Source organism: Cetorhinus maximus, chromosome 13 (assembly GCF_964194155.1).
Source record: "Cetorhinus maximus chromosome 13, sCetMax3.hap1.1, whole genome shotgun sequence".
NCBI classification, from domain to species: domain Eukaryota; kingdom Metazoa; phylum Chordata; class Chondrichthyes; order Lamniformes; family Cetorhinidae; genus Cetorhinus; species Cetorhinus maximus.
The window spans coordinates 6,054,286-6,072,438 of record NC_135891.1 but is presented as its reverse complement, the minus strand read 5'-3'; the positions used below and the strand labels follow the sequence as shown (position 1 = coordinate 6,072,438).

The following is an 18,153-nucleotide window of genomic DNA, read 5'->3' as shown; positions in this document are numbered from 1 at the left end:
GCAAATTTCCCAATCGTGCCCCCCACGTTCACGTCCAAATCGTTAATATATAACACACACAGCAAGGGTCCCAACACCAAGCCCTGTGGAACACCACTTGAGACAACTTTCCATTTGCAAGGGGATCCATCGACCATTACCCTTTGTTTCCTGTTACAAAGCCAACCTTTTATCCAGTTTGCCACATTACCCTGAATCCTGTGGGCTTTTACTTTCCTGACCAATCTGTCATGTGGGACCTTGTCAAATGCCTTGCTAAAATCCATGTACACAACATCCACTGCACTACCTTCATCAACCCTTCTTGTCACTTCCTCAAAGAGTTCAATCAAATTTGTGAGGCAAGACCTTCCTTTAACAAATCCATGCTGACCATCCCTGACTAGTCCATGCCTTTCCACATGACAGTTAATCCTATCTCTCAGGATTGATTCTACTAATTTGCTCACCACCGATGTAAGACTAACTGGCCTATAATTGTTTGGCATTTCCTTTGATCCCTTTTTAAACAATGGAACTACGTTTGCATTTCTCCAGTCCTCCGGCACCTCCCCTGTATCTAGTGAAGATTGGAAAATCATCCTCAGAGCATCTGCTATCTCCTCCCTGACTTCCTTCAGCAGACTCGGAAACAACCCATCTGACCCTGGTGACTTATCAACTTTCAAGGATTTCAACCCTTCGAGTACTTCCTCTCTCCTTATGACTATCCCGTCCAATATCTCGCAGTGTTCCTCCTGGACTACTATATCTGCATCCTCCCTTTCCTTTGTAAATACGGAGACAAAATATTAATTCAAAACCCATCCCACAGCCTCTGCATCTACACACATGTTTCCATCTTCATCTCTGATAGGTCCCACTTTTTCCTTAACTAACCTTTTAGCATTAGTGTATTGGTAAAACATCTTTGGATTATCTTTAACTTTACTTGCTAATCTTTTTTCATGCCCTCTCTTTACTTTCCTTATTTCCTTTTATACTTCATCCCTGCACTTCCTATATTTGTCTAGGCTATCTGCAGTGCTTAGTTCTTTGTGCCTATCATACGCTTTCTTTTTCTGTTTGATCTTCCCCTGTATTCCTCTAGACAACCAGGGGGGGTCTAGATTTGGCAGTACCACTCTTATTTTTGTAGGGGACGTGTCTACTTTGTACAATTAGGGTCTCGCTTTTTAGTGTTTCCCACTGGTTTTCCACTGTTTTATCTTCCAGAAGCGCTGTCCAGTCCACCTCAGCCAAGTCCCTTCTCATTTCTGCAAAATTTGCCTTCCCCAATTCAAGACTTTTACTCCTGCCTTATCTCTGTCCTTTTCCATGGTAATGCTAAATCTAACTGAATTATGATCACTGTCCCCGATATGGTCGCCAACTGTCACTTCACCAACTGCCCTTCTTTGTTCCCCAAGACTAGGTCTAGAATTGCATCTCCTCTCGTTGGGTCTGTCACTAATTGGTTGAAAACCAATTTTACTTATTCTCCCTGTGCTCCTGGTTCAGTTGTTTCACTATCACAGGATTCTTGTTTAGTTCACTCTACTTAATGGCACGCAAACCATAAATCTGCAACCTCACCTTTAAATTGTGTGACTGTCTCCATGGCCCCGTACACTCCATCTCTGTAACTTGCTCCAACCCTATGGCTCTCCAATATTTGCCCTCTGCTAATTCTGGCCTCTTGTACATCTCTGAGTTCTATCACTCCACCATTGTTGGCTGCGCTTTTACCAGCCCAAAGCTCTGGAACTCCCCCCACCACCACCACCCCTCCCCAACCAAACCTCTCCACCTCCTTTCCTCTCTCTCCTTTAAGACGCTTCTTAAAACCTACCTCTTGGACCAAGCTTTTGGTCACCTGTCCTAATATCTCCTTATACGGATCGATGTCAAGTTCTGTTTGATAATGTTCCTTTCAAGCACCTTGGGATGGTTTGCTGCAGTTGTCAACTCTCCAGGGTTTATCCGGAGTTTCCAGGAATTGGGATTAACTTCCAAGATACTGCTGTGAGTAAACCGGGGAGCAAACTCAACAAGTCATTTAAATAAAATTGAGTATTTTCTTCTCGTTTTCGCTTTTTAATAATGTAAATATTTGGGAAAGGCTGTTTGACTGAACATCAACAAGTCTCCAATCAGATAATGAAGCATCTATTTGTCTCCCTGATTGGCCAGGGCAAGGAGGAGAATAAGAATAATGTCAAACCTGAGTATCTATCTGAAGAACATTGACCTAGGGAATCCTTATAGAGGCACCTCACCATTTTATGATGGGAGATGGGGTCTTTGTGCAGAGGCCAGGGCAGCGGGGGTGGGGGTGAATTATTTGTTGAAACTCAGTCAAAAATATGCCCATAGGAGGGGAGGAGGGGAGACTATTCTAGCCTTCATTGGTTCCCATATACAGCTTGGCGCAAAAGAAAAATATTTTAAACTGTGGAGCAGCAAAGCCTTAAAAACACAGGTGGAAAAGTGAATTTTTCTGTTGGGAGAGTAAAATGTTCCTTAGGGTGGTCACCTCCTTAGGAGTTCACAGTCACCTCTGTCCCTCTCTGTCTTTACAGTAAAATCCAATGAGCTTCAGAGGATTAAAGTAGAACTCACGCAGATTAAATCCAACATTGACTCACTCCTCGGGAGGCTGGAGGAGATCGCAAGGGAGAAAGTGGGCCACACAGGTGAGTAAAGCAAATGCAATCCTGGCAAATGGCTGCTGACCTTCCACCTTCATGACCTTTCACCTCTGCGACCTTCCGTGGCCTGGCTTTGAACTGAGATGGCAATCGTTGTAATTCATTCCACGTGATATCAAGAAATGGCTGAAGGCACTGGATACTGCAAAGGCTATGGGCCCTGACAATATTCCGGCAATAGTACTGAAGACTTGTGCTCCAGAACTTACCACATCCCTAGCCAAGCTGTTCCAGTACAGCTACAACACTGGCATCTACCCGGCTATGTGGAAAATTGCCCAGGTATGTCCTGTACACACAAAGCAGGACAAATCCAATCCGGCCAATTACCACCTCATCAGTCTACTCTCGATCATCAGTAAAATCATGAAGGGAGTCATTAACAGTGCTATCAAGCGGCACTTGCTTAGCAATAACCTGCACACTGCCACTCAGCCTGGGTTCCACCAGGGCCACTCAGCTCCTGACCTCATTAAAGCCTTGGTTCAAACATGGACAAAAAGCTGAACTCCAGAGGTGAGGTGAAAGTGACTGCCCTTGACATCAAGGCAGCATTTGACCGGGTGTGACATCAAGGAGCCCTAGCAAAACTGGAGTCAATGGGAATCGGGGGAGAATTCTCTGCTGTTTGGAGTCATACCTGGCACAAAGGAAGGTGGCTGCGGCTGTTGGAGGTCAATCATCTCAGTTCCAGGACATCACTGCAGGAGCTCCTCAGGGTCGTGTCCTCGGCCCAATAATCTTCAGCTGCTTCATCAATGACCTTTCTTCCATCATAAGGTCAGAAGTGGGGATGTTCGCTGATGATCGCATAATGTTCAGCACCATTCGCAACTCCTCAGATACTGAAGCAGTCCATGTCCAAATGCAGCAAGACCTGGACAATATCCAGGCTTGGGCTGACAGTGGCAAGTAACATTCAGTAAGCAGCCAGCTTGATTGGCACCCCTTCCACAAACATTCACTCCCTCCACCTCCGACGCACAGTAGCAGCAGTGTGTACCATCTACAAGATGCACTGCAGGAACTCACCAAGTCTCCTTTAGGCAGCACCTTCCAAACCCATGACCACTACCATCTAGAAGGACAAGGGCAGCAGATAAATGGGAACACCACCACCTGGAAGTTCCCCTCCAAGTCACTCACCATCATGACTTGGAAATATATCATCGTTCCTTCACTGTCGCTGGGTCAAAATCCTGGACCTCCCTCCCTAACAGCACTGTGGGTGTACTTACAACACATGGACTGCAGCGATTCAAGAAGGCAGCTCACAACCACCTTGTCAAGGGCAATTAGGGATGGGGAATAAATGCTGGCCCAGCCAGTGACACCCACATCCCATGAATGAATATTTTAAAAAACCCATCTAATGCCAAAGGTCCCAAATTTAGGCATTTTGGGACAATTGCATTTCAAACTCTGCCCTGGGACTTGATTCCATAACACAGGCTAATGATTGGGAGGTTTCTGCACTATCAGATGAGGGTTCGATAAGTTGTTTACCCTTTAAACAAAGCTGGAGTTAGTAATATGTCTGATAATTTACTTCAGCAAACCATTAACCTTAAACAACTGAAAGACCCACCACATTGAGTACTACACATTAGCCTCACATCTGTCATTTAAGTCTGGAAACTTTCATTGTGAAGATGGCTTCACAATGAACTCCCAAAGGCAGCAAATAAACAAGCAAATAAACCAAGTAAAAAACTACATTGCTTCTCAATACTACTCTTTTTATTGTCATTTAAATAATTGCCAAACAGAGATGAAAGACTCCATATATTTTCACATTGTACTGTTACTTCCTATCGTCACTAATTCTCCAAGCTGTAGATTTTTTGTAAACAACCTTTGATGCAATAGCAAACTCTTGCTCTCACACAACCGTCAGTTTTAAAAGTGTGTTTTAATCTTAATAATTCTATAAGCCGAATATTTCGCAACCTGGCGTAAGTCTTTCTGTGCCTGGTTTTATATATTCTTGGTCCTGAAATACACCTGTCTCTAATCCTCGAGCATCTTTAAGGGAAATGGCAGACTTTTCGAGATCACTAAACCAGTTCAGTCTACATAGCTGCTCTGTCTTTGTTAGGAATATAGTGTAAAAGCAGATCAGTTTCTTACAATAAGATGTTAAACTGAGGCCTGGGTCTGCTGGCACAGGATTCCATAGGATATTCAGGAAGAGGCCATTCCCTACCAGTCAATACCGGAATTTATGCTTCACGCCTGCCTCCTCCCATCTTCCCTCATCTAATCTATCAGACGGTTGATTGTTCTTACACAACTCGAATCTTGCTGAAAAGAGACAAATGTTACCGAAGCTTTTCATCAGGACAAACACAAGAATGCCAAATTTCAAACAGTCACAACAATTTATACTACAGGAGAAAAGAGTACTGATTGGTTGGCACGTTGACTCTCATTGGCTGAGACATTGTCATGAAGAAAGCAATGGGAGACTATAGGCTCCCCAAGCTTGGTTAAATTTTAAAAAGGTACAAGGCTTGAACATATTCCTTTAGTTTGCAGAGAATGGGTCCCTGAGTGTGAATATACCTCGCTTCCAGCCAATGGAAATGAGTCATATTCTGAGTTTGACTTATTGGCTGGGATCTTCCACTGCTGTTCACAGTGGGTGTCATGGTGGGCGGGAGCAGAAAATATCACAAGAAGGTCAAAAATTGGTTTTACAGCGTCATGAAGCCAGTTCGTGATTGTGTTGCTGCCGTCTTCAATGGTGGCTGCATTTCTCTCCACAGCACATCGGGAACGTAATTTCAAAATATTTGCATCTCATTATAAGGACTCCTGACCGGAATCATCCCCCCCCGACGCTGGATCATCCGGGCAAGTCGGTGCGCGATTAGAACAACGTGTTTCACAATGGACGTGCACCTGGCAACTCACACTTTGCTCACGGCTTTGAGGCTCGTTCACCTACCTTGCATCGCGCAGCGCTTGCGGTAATCAGTGCCAGGCTTTGCAGGCAGAAGCACATCACTTTCAGGGGGTGGTGTCAGAGGCAAGTCTCTACCCACCAGACCAGCGGTAAGGCGGGGGTGTCTTTTAATGGGCTGCAGGGTTAGGGCTGCACAGGGGAAAGGGGGAAGCTGGCTTCAGGCCTGGGACGGGACTGCAGAGCTGGGGCTGTACTGGGGGTACGAATGGGGAAGGTTGCACTCAGACACATGACTGGGGGAGGATGTGAGGGTTAGCGTCCTCAATGGGGGAGGATGTGAGGTTTAGCGTCCTCAGTGCCAGGATGGGGTAACTATGCAAGTGGCCTCAAGATGGGAAGGGGTGAGGTCTACTCATAGGCACATCCACCTCAAAACGTCCAGGGGCTAACGAAGGGATATCCACCCAATCACAATGGGATCAAGCAATACAGGCAGAGGATTGAGAGGTCTTGGAGGGAGGGAAACCTGAACATTAATCCTCTCTGTGGCAATGGGTGGGGTTTCCATACTCTCACAGGGGGCTCCAAGCTGGTCTGGCAGTGAGAGCTCAGCGCCACCATCTTCCAACTGCAGTGGTGGCACATTACAAAATTAAAATGAGGAGAAACTCTGCTGGTGAGGGCGCTGAGGGCCGATCGGAGGGCAGTTGCATGCAAACGAGCGGAGAGGCACAGCCAAGACATGTTAGGAGCCTCTCAATGACATTGCAGGGAATCAGGAAAGTGAAGCAATGATGCGCATTCATGTGAGACTAATCTGGCAAAGTGACACTGATTGATCTCCTTGTTTAAAGCCCTTGTTCGCAGTGTGGAAATTCCCCAGAATGCTAACAAACTCCAGGGCAGTTGGGTGACTGGACGAGCTTTAGAAGAGTGTTAGAATCATAGCGCTGGACACCTCACAGAAAAGAAGCCTCAGGCTCCCCTCAAAAAATGTCATTTCCTGACCAAACATTACCCTCATGTTTAATCCAGAGGGTGTAGTATTAGAGTGCAGTGAATGAGACTCTCAGCGTCTGGGCTGGAAGTGCCTGGCCAAATCGTAGCAGTCAGTCATGTAAAGGGGTGCGGGAGGACCTGGACACACACTCCACACTGGGCAGCATTTCAGGGGCCAACACGGAAACAAAGCCCTTGAACCCGCTGACGGGTTATTGACAGAAAGAGGATCTTTGGAGACTAATGCTGACTCTTGTCTGTTTCTCATTGATAGAGAGGACTATCAGGAAGATGGTGGCTGTACATATTGCTGCCTGCATCAATGCATGCAGGCTGGGGAGAAGAAAATTACAACAGAGGCCTCTGGCTCATCAAAGAGAGGAACAAAACGCTCAAGGCTGGGGGCAGCAGAGCTTCCTCTGGATACAGGGGATGAGGCTCACAAAAAAGTCACTCGTAGGTGCCTGGTAAGACCAATGGTCTACAGAACACGCGTGTCTTATCTACAGATGAGCGAGAAGCAGTGTTGTTGACGCCTGCACGTGTCCAGGGATCTGGTGACTCACATTTGCCACATTCTCCAGGAATTGGCGCCACAGGGACTGGGAGGGAATCCATTGCCAGTGGCTCTGAAAGTAACAGCCACCCTGAACTTGTACGCCAGTTGCTCCTTCCAGGGCTCCACTGGGGACCTCTGGGGGATCTCTCAAGTGTCCATGCTCAAATGCATAAGGAGGTGACAGACACCCTTTTTGTTAAGGCTCACAATTATGTCAACTTCATCAAAGATCAGGCAAGCCAGGGCACCAGGCTTTGCTGAAATTTCTGGATTCCCACAGGTGCAGGGTGCCATCGACTGCACTCGTGTGGCTATAAAAGCTTCCTGGCACCAGGCACCCCAGTATATAAACTGGAAAGGCTTCCACTTGCTCAATGTGCAGCTGCTCTACGATCATAGGAAACTTATCATGCTGCTTTGCGCCAGATACTCAGGAAGCATCCACTACTCTGACATCTTGAGTAGATTGCAGATCCCGGACACCTTTGAGGGACCACACAGGATCCAGGCAGGGTTGGCTCCTCGGTGACGAGGGGTACCCACAAAGGACATGATTGAAGACACCCGCGCGGCGGCCTCAGACTCCTGCAGAGAGGAGGTACAAGGAGGTTTGTGCACTAGCCGAGCATGGGTGGAGCTGACCAGAGGGATCCTAAAGATGCGATTCTGATACCTGAACAGTCTGGCGGGGCACTCCGGTACGCTGCCCAGAGCCTCTTGGGGATCATCGTGGTTTGCTACGCACTGCAAAGTGGGGAGGACTTACCAGATGTCGATATGGAGGAGGATGCACAGAGAAGCATGAGGAGGACATCAAAGGGGGTGAGGGCGTTGAGTTGGAGGAAGCTGAGGCTGCACGGGCCAGACGAGGCAGGCGTGTGCCTGAGGCCTTCATAGCCACCAGATTCCATGAGGAAGGTGATGATTTGCAGTGAGTGGACAAGTGGCCTCCATCATGGACCAGCTTAAACACCAGAGTTTTGCTTTTCCTCTCGTTTCGAACAGGAACTTCAGTATGAGAGTGAATAACTTACACTTCAGGCTCACATTGTCCTGATCCTATGAAGATGATGAAGCCGCAGGAGATGTGTCCTTACTGAGATGAGGCGCTAACTGGAGGAGGGAGTCCCAGCATCAGACATCAGAAGATGCTGCATCTTCAAACGTCTCTCCAGCATCCCAATCACAGTGGCAACTACAAGAGCCAGGAACTGTTCCACTATTCTCTGTGGGCTCATAGCTATATTCCTTCAATCTGACAAAGCTCCTCAAAGTGATCCATCTCCAGCAACAGGACAACACATTCTGTGTAATCTCGATGGTGAAACTGATCAGTGACACTTGGGCCATAGCATTCGAGGACATTCCTCAGGTGGGCAGAGATGACTCCATCTTCTGTGTCACCTTCTCCTCTATCACATTAACATCCAGCACTCTCAGTTAGAGATGTTGACCTGTTTTTATCCTCACCTTACTCTGCATGTGGACTACCTGAATATGACAACGTTCAACCACTTACGTGCCAGGCATTAAAATGCCTCCTCTTTAAGACACACATTGTGCCCTCATGGCCAGTCCTGGCCCTTGCGAACTTCAAAATTCTCAGACACCATGAGGCCCTCAAGGTGATGAGTTGTTGCAGATAAAGAGCAGTCTTCAGCTTCAGTGCATCCTCACTCCTATCCCATTGCTCCCCTCAACATTGTCTAAAACTACAATGTGCGTTTCCAGAGCATGCCCAAAAGCTCTACTAACCGCTAAATATCACTTTTTGCGATTAGCATCACTCATCTCGGCGAGTGTTTAGGTGATGGGACAGACAGCGCTGCATCCCAACATTGTGACAAGAGCCCTGTGGCCACAGTCCAGACAATTACAGGCTGAGGAACAATCAAAGTTGTAGGGTTGAGCATCAGGGCAATTGTGGCTGAGAGGGGCAGAGCCTCAGCACATTGAGGTGATCGGGTGCTCCCACTTACTGGTGAGTTCAACAAATATACGCTCGGAAACGCGGTTGGCAGACAGGAACGCACACGAGCTCTGAGTATGGACTCATAGCGTGAAATCCATGCCGAGAGACAGAGAGCACATGGAGTTGCACAATATATGATGCTTCTCCGTGCATAAGCACATCTCTCCTTGTACACTGCACCTTCACCTTTCAGGAATGCAGACTAACACCTCTGCCTCAATCTTACGCAGCCAAGAATAAACATGACACGGGCCTGCAAAGCATCTGAATGAGGTTCCACAAGCACACTTAACATTAAGGTTGAGGCATCACTGATGTCGAGAATGATCTGGAAAAGGGCCACACACTGAGGTGACTTGGAAGCAGGTTACAGAGACGAGAGGCCCATGGTAGCGACATCTGCGATGAGTGGGGGGAGGGACCAGGGGATCTCACCTGTTTGACAGCAACACAGCTCATCATACAAAGAAGGCATTACACAAGAGGAGATGTGAAATGGGTGCGATTCTATTTACATTTGTGAACATTATATACATGCTGTGAACACCTGATGTACCACCGTTGTAACTTTCCTAACACTACCACTACGTCTGGGTGCATCCCTGACATCCACAGGGGAGGTGATGCAGCCTGCTGACTGCTACGCCCTGTTGTCTGTGATGACTTTGACGGGCGTCCTGTGAGGGCCCCCGAGCCTGCTTTGGGTGTCCCGCTGTGGGGCTGATGCACCCTCCTCGACCTGTGGAACTGGAGGTGATGGGGTCACAGGAAGAGGGGGTTGGAATTGGCCGGACAGTCCTGGAGTCATCTGGGTGGATGACCCCAGGGTGTCCTAGTTGCTGGTCTTCCCCCCCTATGGGTGCCCGAATGCCCCTGGCTGACTCCCTGGGAAGGAGGGTAAGGTGCAGTGAGATCGAGCTGCCCTAACCCCGTCTCACGTACATAGTGGATGCTGCCAATTGCTACAGTAATGGAGGGTAGCTTCGGAGAAACATCGTTTGATTTCATCAGCCAGTCGCTGGGATGTACAGAAATTCATGCTCAACATTGCTCAGTTGTGTGGTAGGTAGAAATCTGTTTGGACTGATGGCAGTTTCCTGTTAGTGGAAAATATCACTGCATAATAACAGTGTGAAACAACTTGCTCAAACTGTTGTTCAAATCTTTCAGCTACTTTGCCTTTCCAGGGTGATTTGAGGTAGACCGGACACTTTTGAGGTCCGATAGTGGCATGCTTTTTAGAATTACCTGGGAGCAAGGGGAGTTTCATATCGTTCATTGCTTTCTCCATGGCAACGCCTCGGCCAACCAGAGTCGACTATCCAACCAATCGGCACCCTTTTCTCCTGTAGTATAAATTGTTGTGTTTGTTTGAAATTTGGCATTCTGGCATTTGTCCTGATAAGTACAAGATGAAAAGCTTCAGTAACATGTCTCTCTTTTCAGTGAGATTCAAAATCTTCCATCGTTACTCCCTTCTCCCTCAATTCTTGTCCAGCTTCCCTTAACTACATCCATACTATTCACTTCAACTACATTCACGCCGCTCTCTGGGAAAAGAAGTTTCTCCTGAATTCCCTATTGGATTTCTTGGTGACTATCTTACATTGACGGTCTCTAGTTCTGCTCTTCCCCCGCAAGAAGAAACATTCTCTCCGTATCCACTCAATCAAAATCTCTCATAATTTTAATTACCTCTGTTAGGTCACCCCTCAGCCTTCTTTTTTTCCCCAGGACCAGCCTGTCAATCCTTTCCTGGAAAATAAACCTGTTCAGTGAATGTAAAAGATCCCACGGGACATGTCAAAAATGAAGTAGGAATTCTCTTTGTGCCTGGGCCAACACTCCTTTAACCAACACCAAACAGATGATGTGGTCACTCATCTTTGTGAAATGTTGCTATGTGCATTATTGCTGCATCTGTAAAACAATAGGGATTGCATTCGCTGGTCTTGAGGATGTGGACGTTGGTCTATTTAAGCAAGTTCTCTCTTACTTTTGTAACAAAAGTTTCCTTTCATGGATCTTTCCACAGAGCCCAGGAAGAAAGTTGACGAGGTCAGGACTGAGCTGTCCCACGCAGACTCTGCTTCAGAAACTGCTGACACAGTCACAGAGGAGCCACTGGGGGAGGAAGCTGACTGTGATGAGCTCGAACAGGGTGAAGCAATAGAAGATAATGAGTGTGAGGATGAAATGGTGAGACTGGAAACTTGAGCAACAGTTTGAATCTGAGGAATAATAGCTCAATCATTCACAACAAATAGGATTTGAAGTTTTCTGATTTAGTTTGAATTGTGGTGGCTGTTGTTAGGTAGCCCGGGACTGTAAACCAAAGATGTCAACCTCCATTTGCTCACTTTTATTGATGTTAATAATATCATTGTTCATATTAACTTCCTTTTTTTGCTTATCCTACATTGCCAACATATCAATGTTGGAGGAGGTGATGGCATAGTGGTATTGTCCTGATGAGTGCAAGAGATTGAGGGAAATGCTCTGGGCACCTGGGTTTGAATCTCACCATGTCAGGTGGTGGAATTTGAATTCAGTAAAATATCTGGAATTAAGAATCTAATGATGGCTGTGAAACCATTGTTGATTGTCATAAAAACCCATCTGGTTCACTAATGTGAAATCTGCCGTTCTTACCCGGTCTGGCCTACATGTGACTCCAGACCCACAGCAATGCAGTTGACTCTTAACTGTCCTCTGAAGTGGCCTAGCAAGTTACTGAGCTGTATCAAACTATTAAAAACAAGTCAAAAAAAACGGCCCACCTGGCATCGACCTAGGCACTGGATATGACAATGGCAATCTCAGCCCTGTCACCCCTGCAAAATCTTCCTTACTAACATCTGGGGGCTAGTGCCCAATTGGGAGAGCTGTCTCACAGACTAGTCAAGCAACAGCCTGATATAGTCATCCTCACTGAATAATACCTTACAGACCATGTCCCAGACACCACCATCACCATCCCTGGGTATGTCCTGTCCCACTGGCAGGACAGACCCAGCAGCAATGGCAGCACAGTGGTATACAGTCCTCAACATTGACTCTGGACCCCATGAAGTCTCATGGCACCAGGTCAAACATGGGAAAGGAAACCTCCTGCTGATTATCACATATTGCGTCCCCCCTCAGCTGATGAATCAGTGCTCCTCCATGTTGGACAGCATTTGGAGGAAGCACTGAGGGTGGCAAGGGCACAGAATGTACTCTGGGTGGGGGACTTCAAAGCCCATCATCTTGATTGGCTCAGTAGCACCACAACTGACCGAGCTGGCCGAGTCCTAAATGACATAGCTGCTAGACTGAGTCTGCGGCAGGCGGTGAGGGAGCCAACAAGAGGGAAAAACATACTTGACCTCATCCTCACCAACCTGCAGATCCATGACAGTATCTGTAGGAGTGACCACCGCACAGTCCTTGTGGAAACGAAGTCCCGTCTTCACATTGAGGATACCCTCCATCTGGTTGTGTGGCACTACCACCATGCTAAACGGGATAGATTTTGAACAGATCTAGCAACTCGAGACTGGGCATTCATGAGGCCCTGTGGGCCATCAGCAGCAGCAGAATTTTTTTAAAATTCATTCATGGGATGTGGGTGTCGCTGGCTGGGTCAGCATTTACTGCCCATCCCTAGTTGCCCATGAAGGTGGTGGTGAGCTGCCTTCTTGAACTGCTGCAGTCCATGTGTTCCTACACCCACAGTGCTGATAGGGAGGGAGTTCCAGGATTTTGACCCAGCGACAATGAAGGAATTGTACTCAACCTCCACAATCTGTAACCTCATGGCCCAGCATATCCCCCACTCTACCATTACCACCAAGCCAGGGGATCAATCCTGGTTCAATGAAGAGTGCAGGAGGGCATGCCAGGAGTAGCACCAGGCATACCTAAAAATGAGGTGTCAACTTGAAGCTACAACACAGGACTACTTGTGTGCCAAACAGCATAAACAGCAAGTGATAGACCGAATTAAGCGATTTCACCACCAATGGACTAGATCTAAGCTCTGCAGTCCTGCCACATCCAGTCGTGAATGGTGGTGGACAATTAAACAACTCACTGGAGGAGGAGGGTCCACAAACATCCCCATCCTCACTGATGGGGGAGCCCAGCACATCAGTGCAAAAGATAAAGCTGAAGCATTTGTAAAAATCTTCAGCCAGAAGTGCCGAGTGGATGATCCATCTTGGCCTCCTCCGGAGGTCTCCAGCATCACAGATGCCAGTCTTCAGCCAATTCGATTCACTCACTCCATGTGATATCAAGAAACGGCTGAAGGCACTGGATGCTGCAAAGGCTATGGGCCCTGACAATATTCCAGCAATAGTACTGAAGGCTTCTGCTCCAGAACTTGCCATGCCCTGAACTGTTCCAGTACAACTACAACACTCACATCTACCCGGCTATGTGGAAAATTGCCCGGGGATGTCCTGCACACAAAAAGCAGGACAAATCCAACCCAATCCAATCCAATTACTGCCCCAACAGCCTATTTTCGATCATCAGTAAAGTAATGGAAGGAGTCATCAACAGCGCTATCAAGCGGCACTTGCTTAGCAATAACCTGTTCACTGATGCCCAGTTTGGGTTCTGCCAGGGACACTCAGCTCCTAAACTCATTATAGCCTTGGTTCAAACATGGACAAAAGAGTTGAATTCCAGAGGCGAGGTGAGAGTGACTGCCCTTGACATCAAGGCAGCATTTGACCGAGTGTGGCATCAAGGAGCCCTAGCAAAACTGGAGTAAATGGGAATTGGGGGGAAAACTCTCCACTGGTTGGAGTCATATCTAGAACAAAGGAAGGTGGTTGAGGTAGTTGGAGGTCAATCATCTCAGCTCCAGGACATCACTGCAGGAGTTCCTCAGGGTAGTGTCCTAGGCCCAACCATCTTCAGCTGCTTCGTCAATGATTTTCCTTCCATTATAAGGTCAGAAGTGGGGATGCTCGCTGATGATTGCACAATGTTCAGCACCATTTGCGACTCCTCAGATACTGAAGCAGTCCATGCCCAAGTGCACCAAGACCTGGACAATATCCAGGCTTGGGCTGACAAGTGGCAAGTAACATTCGCACCACACAAATGCCAGGCAATGACCAACAAGAGAGAATCTAACCATTGCCCCTTGACATTCAGTGGCATTACCATCGCTGAGTCCCCCACTATCAACATCCTGGGGGTTACCATTGACCAGAAACTGAACTGGACTAGCCATATAAATACTGTGGCTACAAGAGCAGGTCAGAGGCTAGGAATCTTGTGGCGAGTAACTCACCTCCTGACTCCCCAAAGCCTGTTCATCATCTACAAGGCACAAGTCAGGAGTGTGATGGAATACTCCCCACTTGCCTGGATGAGAGCAGCTCCAAAAACACTCAAGAAGCTTGACACCACCCAGGACAAAGCAGCCCGCTTGATTGGCACCACATCCACAAACATTCACTCCCTCCACCACCGATGCACAGTAGCAACAGTGTTTACCACCTACAAGATGCACACAGGAATTCACCAAGGCTCCTTAGACAGCACCTTCCAAACCCACGACCACTACCATCTAGAAGGACAAGGGCAGCAGATAGATGGGAACACCACCACCTGCAAGTTCCCCTCCAAGCCACTCACCATTCTGACTTGGAAATATATCGCCGTTCCTTCACTGTCGCTGGGTCAAAATCCTGGAACTCCCTCCCTAACAGCACTGTAGGTGTACCTACACCACATGGACTGCAGCGGTTCAAGAAGGCACCTTCTCAAGGGCAATTAGGGATAGGCAATATATGTCGGCCTAGCCAGTGATGCCCACATCCCAATGTGTTGATTAAAAAATAATTTCAGCACAGGTGTCAGCTGCGACTCAGTGGGTAGCACCTCTGGCAGTGCAACACTCCCTCAGTACTGACCCTCTGACAGTGCAGCACTCCCTGAATACTGACCCTCCGACAGTGCGATCCCATTTATCTTGTTGGTTGCTTGACTCGTACAATGGTTGCCTAGGCAACAATCAGGAAATTGTGATGAAAATATTTTTAACTTGTGCTGGATTAGATTCCAATTTAAGTTTCTACCGAAATTCATAATCATAGACATAAAAGCCTGCGATAAACCAGTGTAATTGGGCAGTGTAATAAATCATAATTGCTTCTTTTCTCCTCTTTGCATTCGTAATGATTCCTTGACGTGTTTAAATCTGGAGTCCTGGTGCAGTTTTATTAAAATGGCAGAAACATTCCACAAAGATAAAAACGTTTTAATAAGAGTGTCCAACTAATTAAAATCAGTGAAAATTACTTTACAAGGGCTACACTGAACCATTGAATCATTTCATGAGTGTACACTAGTCAGCTTCTGAGTAATTTAAATATTTTGTTGATGTAGAAAAACGTAAATTAATACTTGTGCAGCTGAACTGAGTGCAGCCTTCAAACCAGGGTAATGGGCAGAAGTCTCGCAATTTCGACTTTGGGGTGCGACTGGTTTTGTGGAGGGGGGTGGTAGTGGGCCTGATCCAGGTCAGTTGAATCTTGAGTCAGAGTAAAAGACGACAGAAAACACGGGCATGAGTGGCTAAAGGGTCATTCACTGACGTTTGAAATTCTACGACCTTTTGTACCAGTGTGGCAGGAATCTGTGAAACTGGAGTAAACTCCCACCCCAAAGTGATTTCGGAAAAACAGTTACGGTTTCCAACCCGCAGTTGCCCTTGTTGCTGAGTAGCAACCAATGGATATTCTAGAAAGTGACAACCACACCGAGCTCGCTCAGTTTCCAGTGGCCTTTAAAAAGTGAGGCTCAGTCTTTTAGATGAAATTAACAAACCCGACAGACTTATGGGAGACCATCCGTGTACTTTGTCATTGTGATTGAATTCCAAATGATTGGGGGTTTTAATTGTGGATCTGCTGCTGAGCAGTGGGTGTATTTACATTGGAGTAAAGCTGTGCTGTAAGACACACTTGTGTGTGTGGGAGATTTCACCTCAGATCGAGAATGTGGTAAAATGTGGACAAAGCACAGTATTCGCTGTATGTTAATGAGAAACATGCAGCTTAGATGGGGGATGTGTAGATTCCACTGAATGCATTTTCTGGACATGAATCTACAAGCAGGAAAAGAAACAACATGACCGTTAAACTCTCTGCAGTTTACACGCAATTTTCAGCCTGTTCAGCCCATGTTGGTGTTTCTTCTCCACAGGAGCCTCCTCACACCCCTCTTCATCCCCCCCTTATCAACCTATCCTTCTGTTCCTTTCTCCCCCTCATTTGCCTAACTAGTTTCCCCTTAAATATATCCACGGCCCAGAATTTTTTCGCTTGTCGGGTGGGCTCGGTAGGGGCAGTCGGGAGGCTGACCACCACCCGCGATTGGCTCCGCACCGCGGTTTCACGTGGTCGGGCCAATTAAGGCCCACCCAGAGTGGATCACCAGCAACAGCGCTGACCACTACATGTGCGGGTGGGGGGGAGGGGCGAGAGTCGGACCTAGCGCACAGTTTGCTCATGTGCTTGAAAGAGCGCTTCAATCTCCCTGAGGCACGGAGCTCAGTAAAAAAATGAATAAAGACAGTAAAAAAAATAATAAAACATGTCCCCTTGTGTGTCACATGTGATGGGATGTGTTTTAAATTCCAAAATAAAGTTTTTATTTAACGTTCTAATTGCTTTTCATCCCGTTCGTGGATGAGGTTTCCTAAAAAACGTAAAGGCCGCTTTGGCCTTTTCGCCTGCTCACCAACCGTTGTTTGGACGGGCAGCATAAATTTCAAGTTAATGAGGTTGTTAACGGGCCTTTTAATTATCGGCTGTGCGCCTGCCGAACGAAACATCTCGGGACGCACGCCCGACATCATCGTGCGACATTTCACACTCGGGCGTGTTGGGCGTGTGCCCGCACGCCCAGGGTAATATTCTGGCCGTGGTATTCATCTCAACCACTCCCTGTGGTGGTGAGTTCCACATTCTCACCTCTCTCTGGGTAAAGAAGTTTCTCCTGAATTCCCAATTAGATTTCTTGGTGACTATCTTATATTTATGGAACCTCCCGTTACGAGTCTCCCTTACAGCGCCTTTGTATTCTTTTTGTAATATGGAGATGAGGCCTGTGGACAGTACTCCAAGTGTGGTCTAACAAGTTTGACATGACTCCTCTAGTATTGTTTATTTTGATCCCCTCCATGGTGTTCTACCTGAAGGCAGGTCTGACCCACAGTGCCGCGATTTCAACCATGGGTAGGGTAAGGAGGCAAGTCCCAAATCCACCCCAGCCAGAATGGGAATTGAACCCCGTGCTGTTAGCATCAAATCTGACCCACACCAGCCATCCAGCCCACTGAGCCAACCAGCCCTGAGGAGTCCAAGTTGCTTTTACACACGTGTTGTAGTCTGGAGCTATGGACAGTGATGGGGAGAGGCTTGAACTTTCTTGGCATCACATGGCTGTATAGGAATCACTCCTGCTCTCACCACCTGCCATTGGCGTGTGTCGGAAGGATTTACTAGTTGATACTCAACCTGTTTGGCCACATTATGAACCTTATTTGGCCATCAAGACCTGACTCAAACTTGAACCCAGATCTTCTGGCTCAGAGGCAGAGACACCACCCATTGCACCGTAGGACCTCCACCCCCCTCCATTGTGTGATGAGGTAATTCAACAGGCCACTGATATTATACCCAGAGGCCATTTTGCCTGTGTGAGCCTTGGTAGTAAGCATCGGCAGCCTATTCAACTGTATGTGGCATCACAGCTGAGCCCCACCCTATTCTTCAGCAGTTGCCTGTGGCTCAGTGGATAACAGTCCTTTGTCTATGAGTTACAAGGTTGTGGGTTCAAGCCCCACTCTGGAGACTAGCGCACAAATTCCAGGTTGACAAGAGCTTTTACTGAAGGAGTGCTGCACTGTCAGAGGTGCCTTTTCAGCTAAGCCTTTTGGTTGAGATGTTAAACCTAAGTCCCTGCAAACCCTCTCAAGTGGATGTAAAAGATCCTTCGAGAATATTCAAAGGAAAGG

At 47.2% G+C, this 18,153-nt stretch overlaps 1 protein-coding gene across 1 annotated transcript in view; it reads left to right on the top strand.

Moving 5' to 3' along the window:
- The window catches only part of raly (RALY heterogeneous nuclear ribonucleoprotein), a 45,472-nt gene that overhangs the window by 15,204 nt on the left and 12,115 nt on the right, over positions 1–18,153 (top strand). The window contains exons 5-6 of the mRNA XM_078554853.1: positions 2,562–2,675; positions 11,164–11,327. Coding sequence (XP_078410979.1) covers positions 2,562–2,675; positions 11,164–11,327 — 278 coding nt within the window. The remainder of the gene's footprint in view (positions 1–2,561; positions 2,676–11,163; positions 11,328–18,153) is intronic.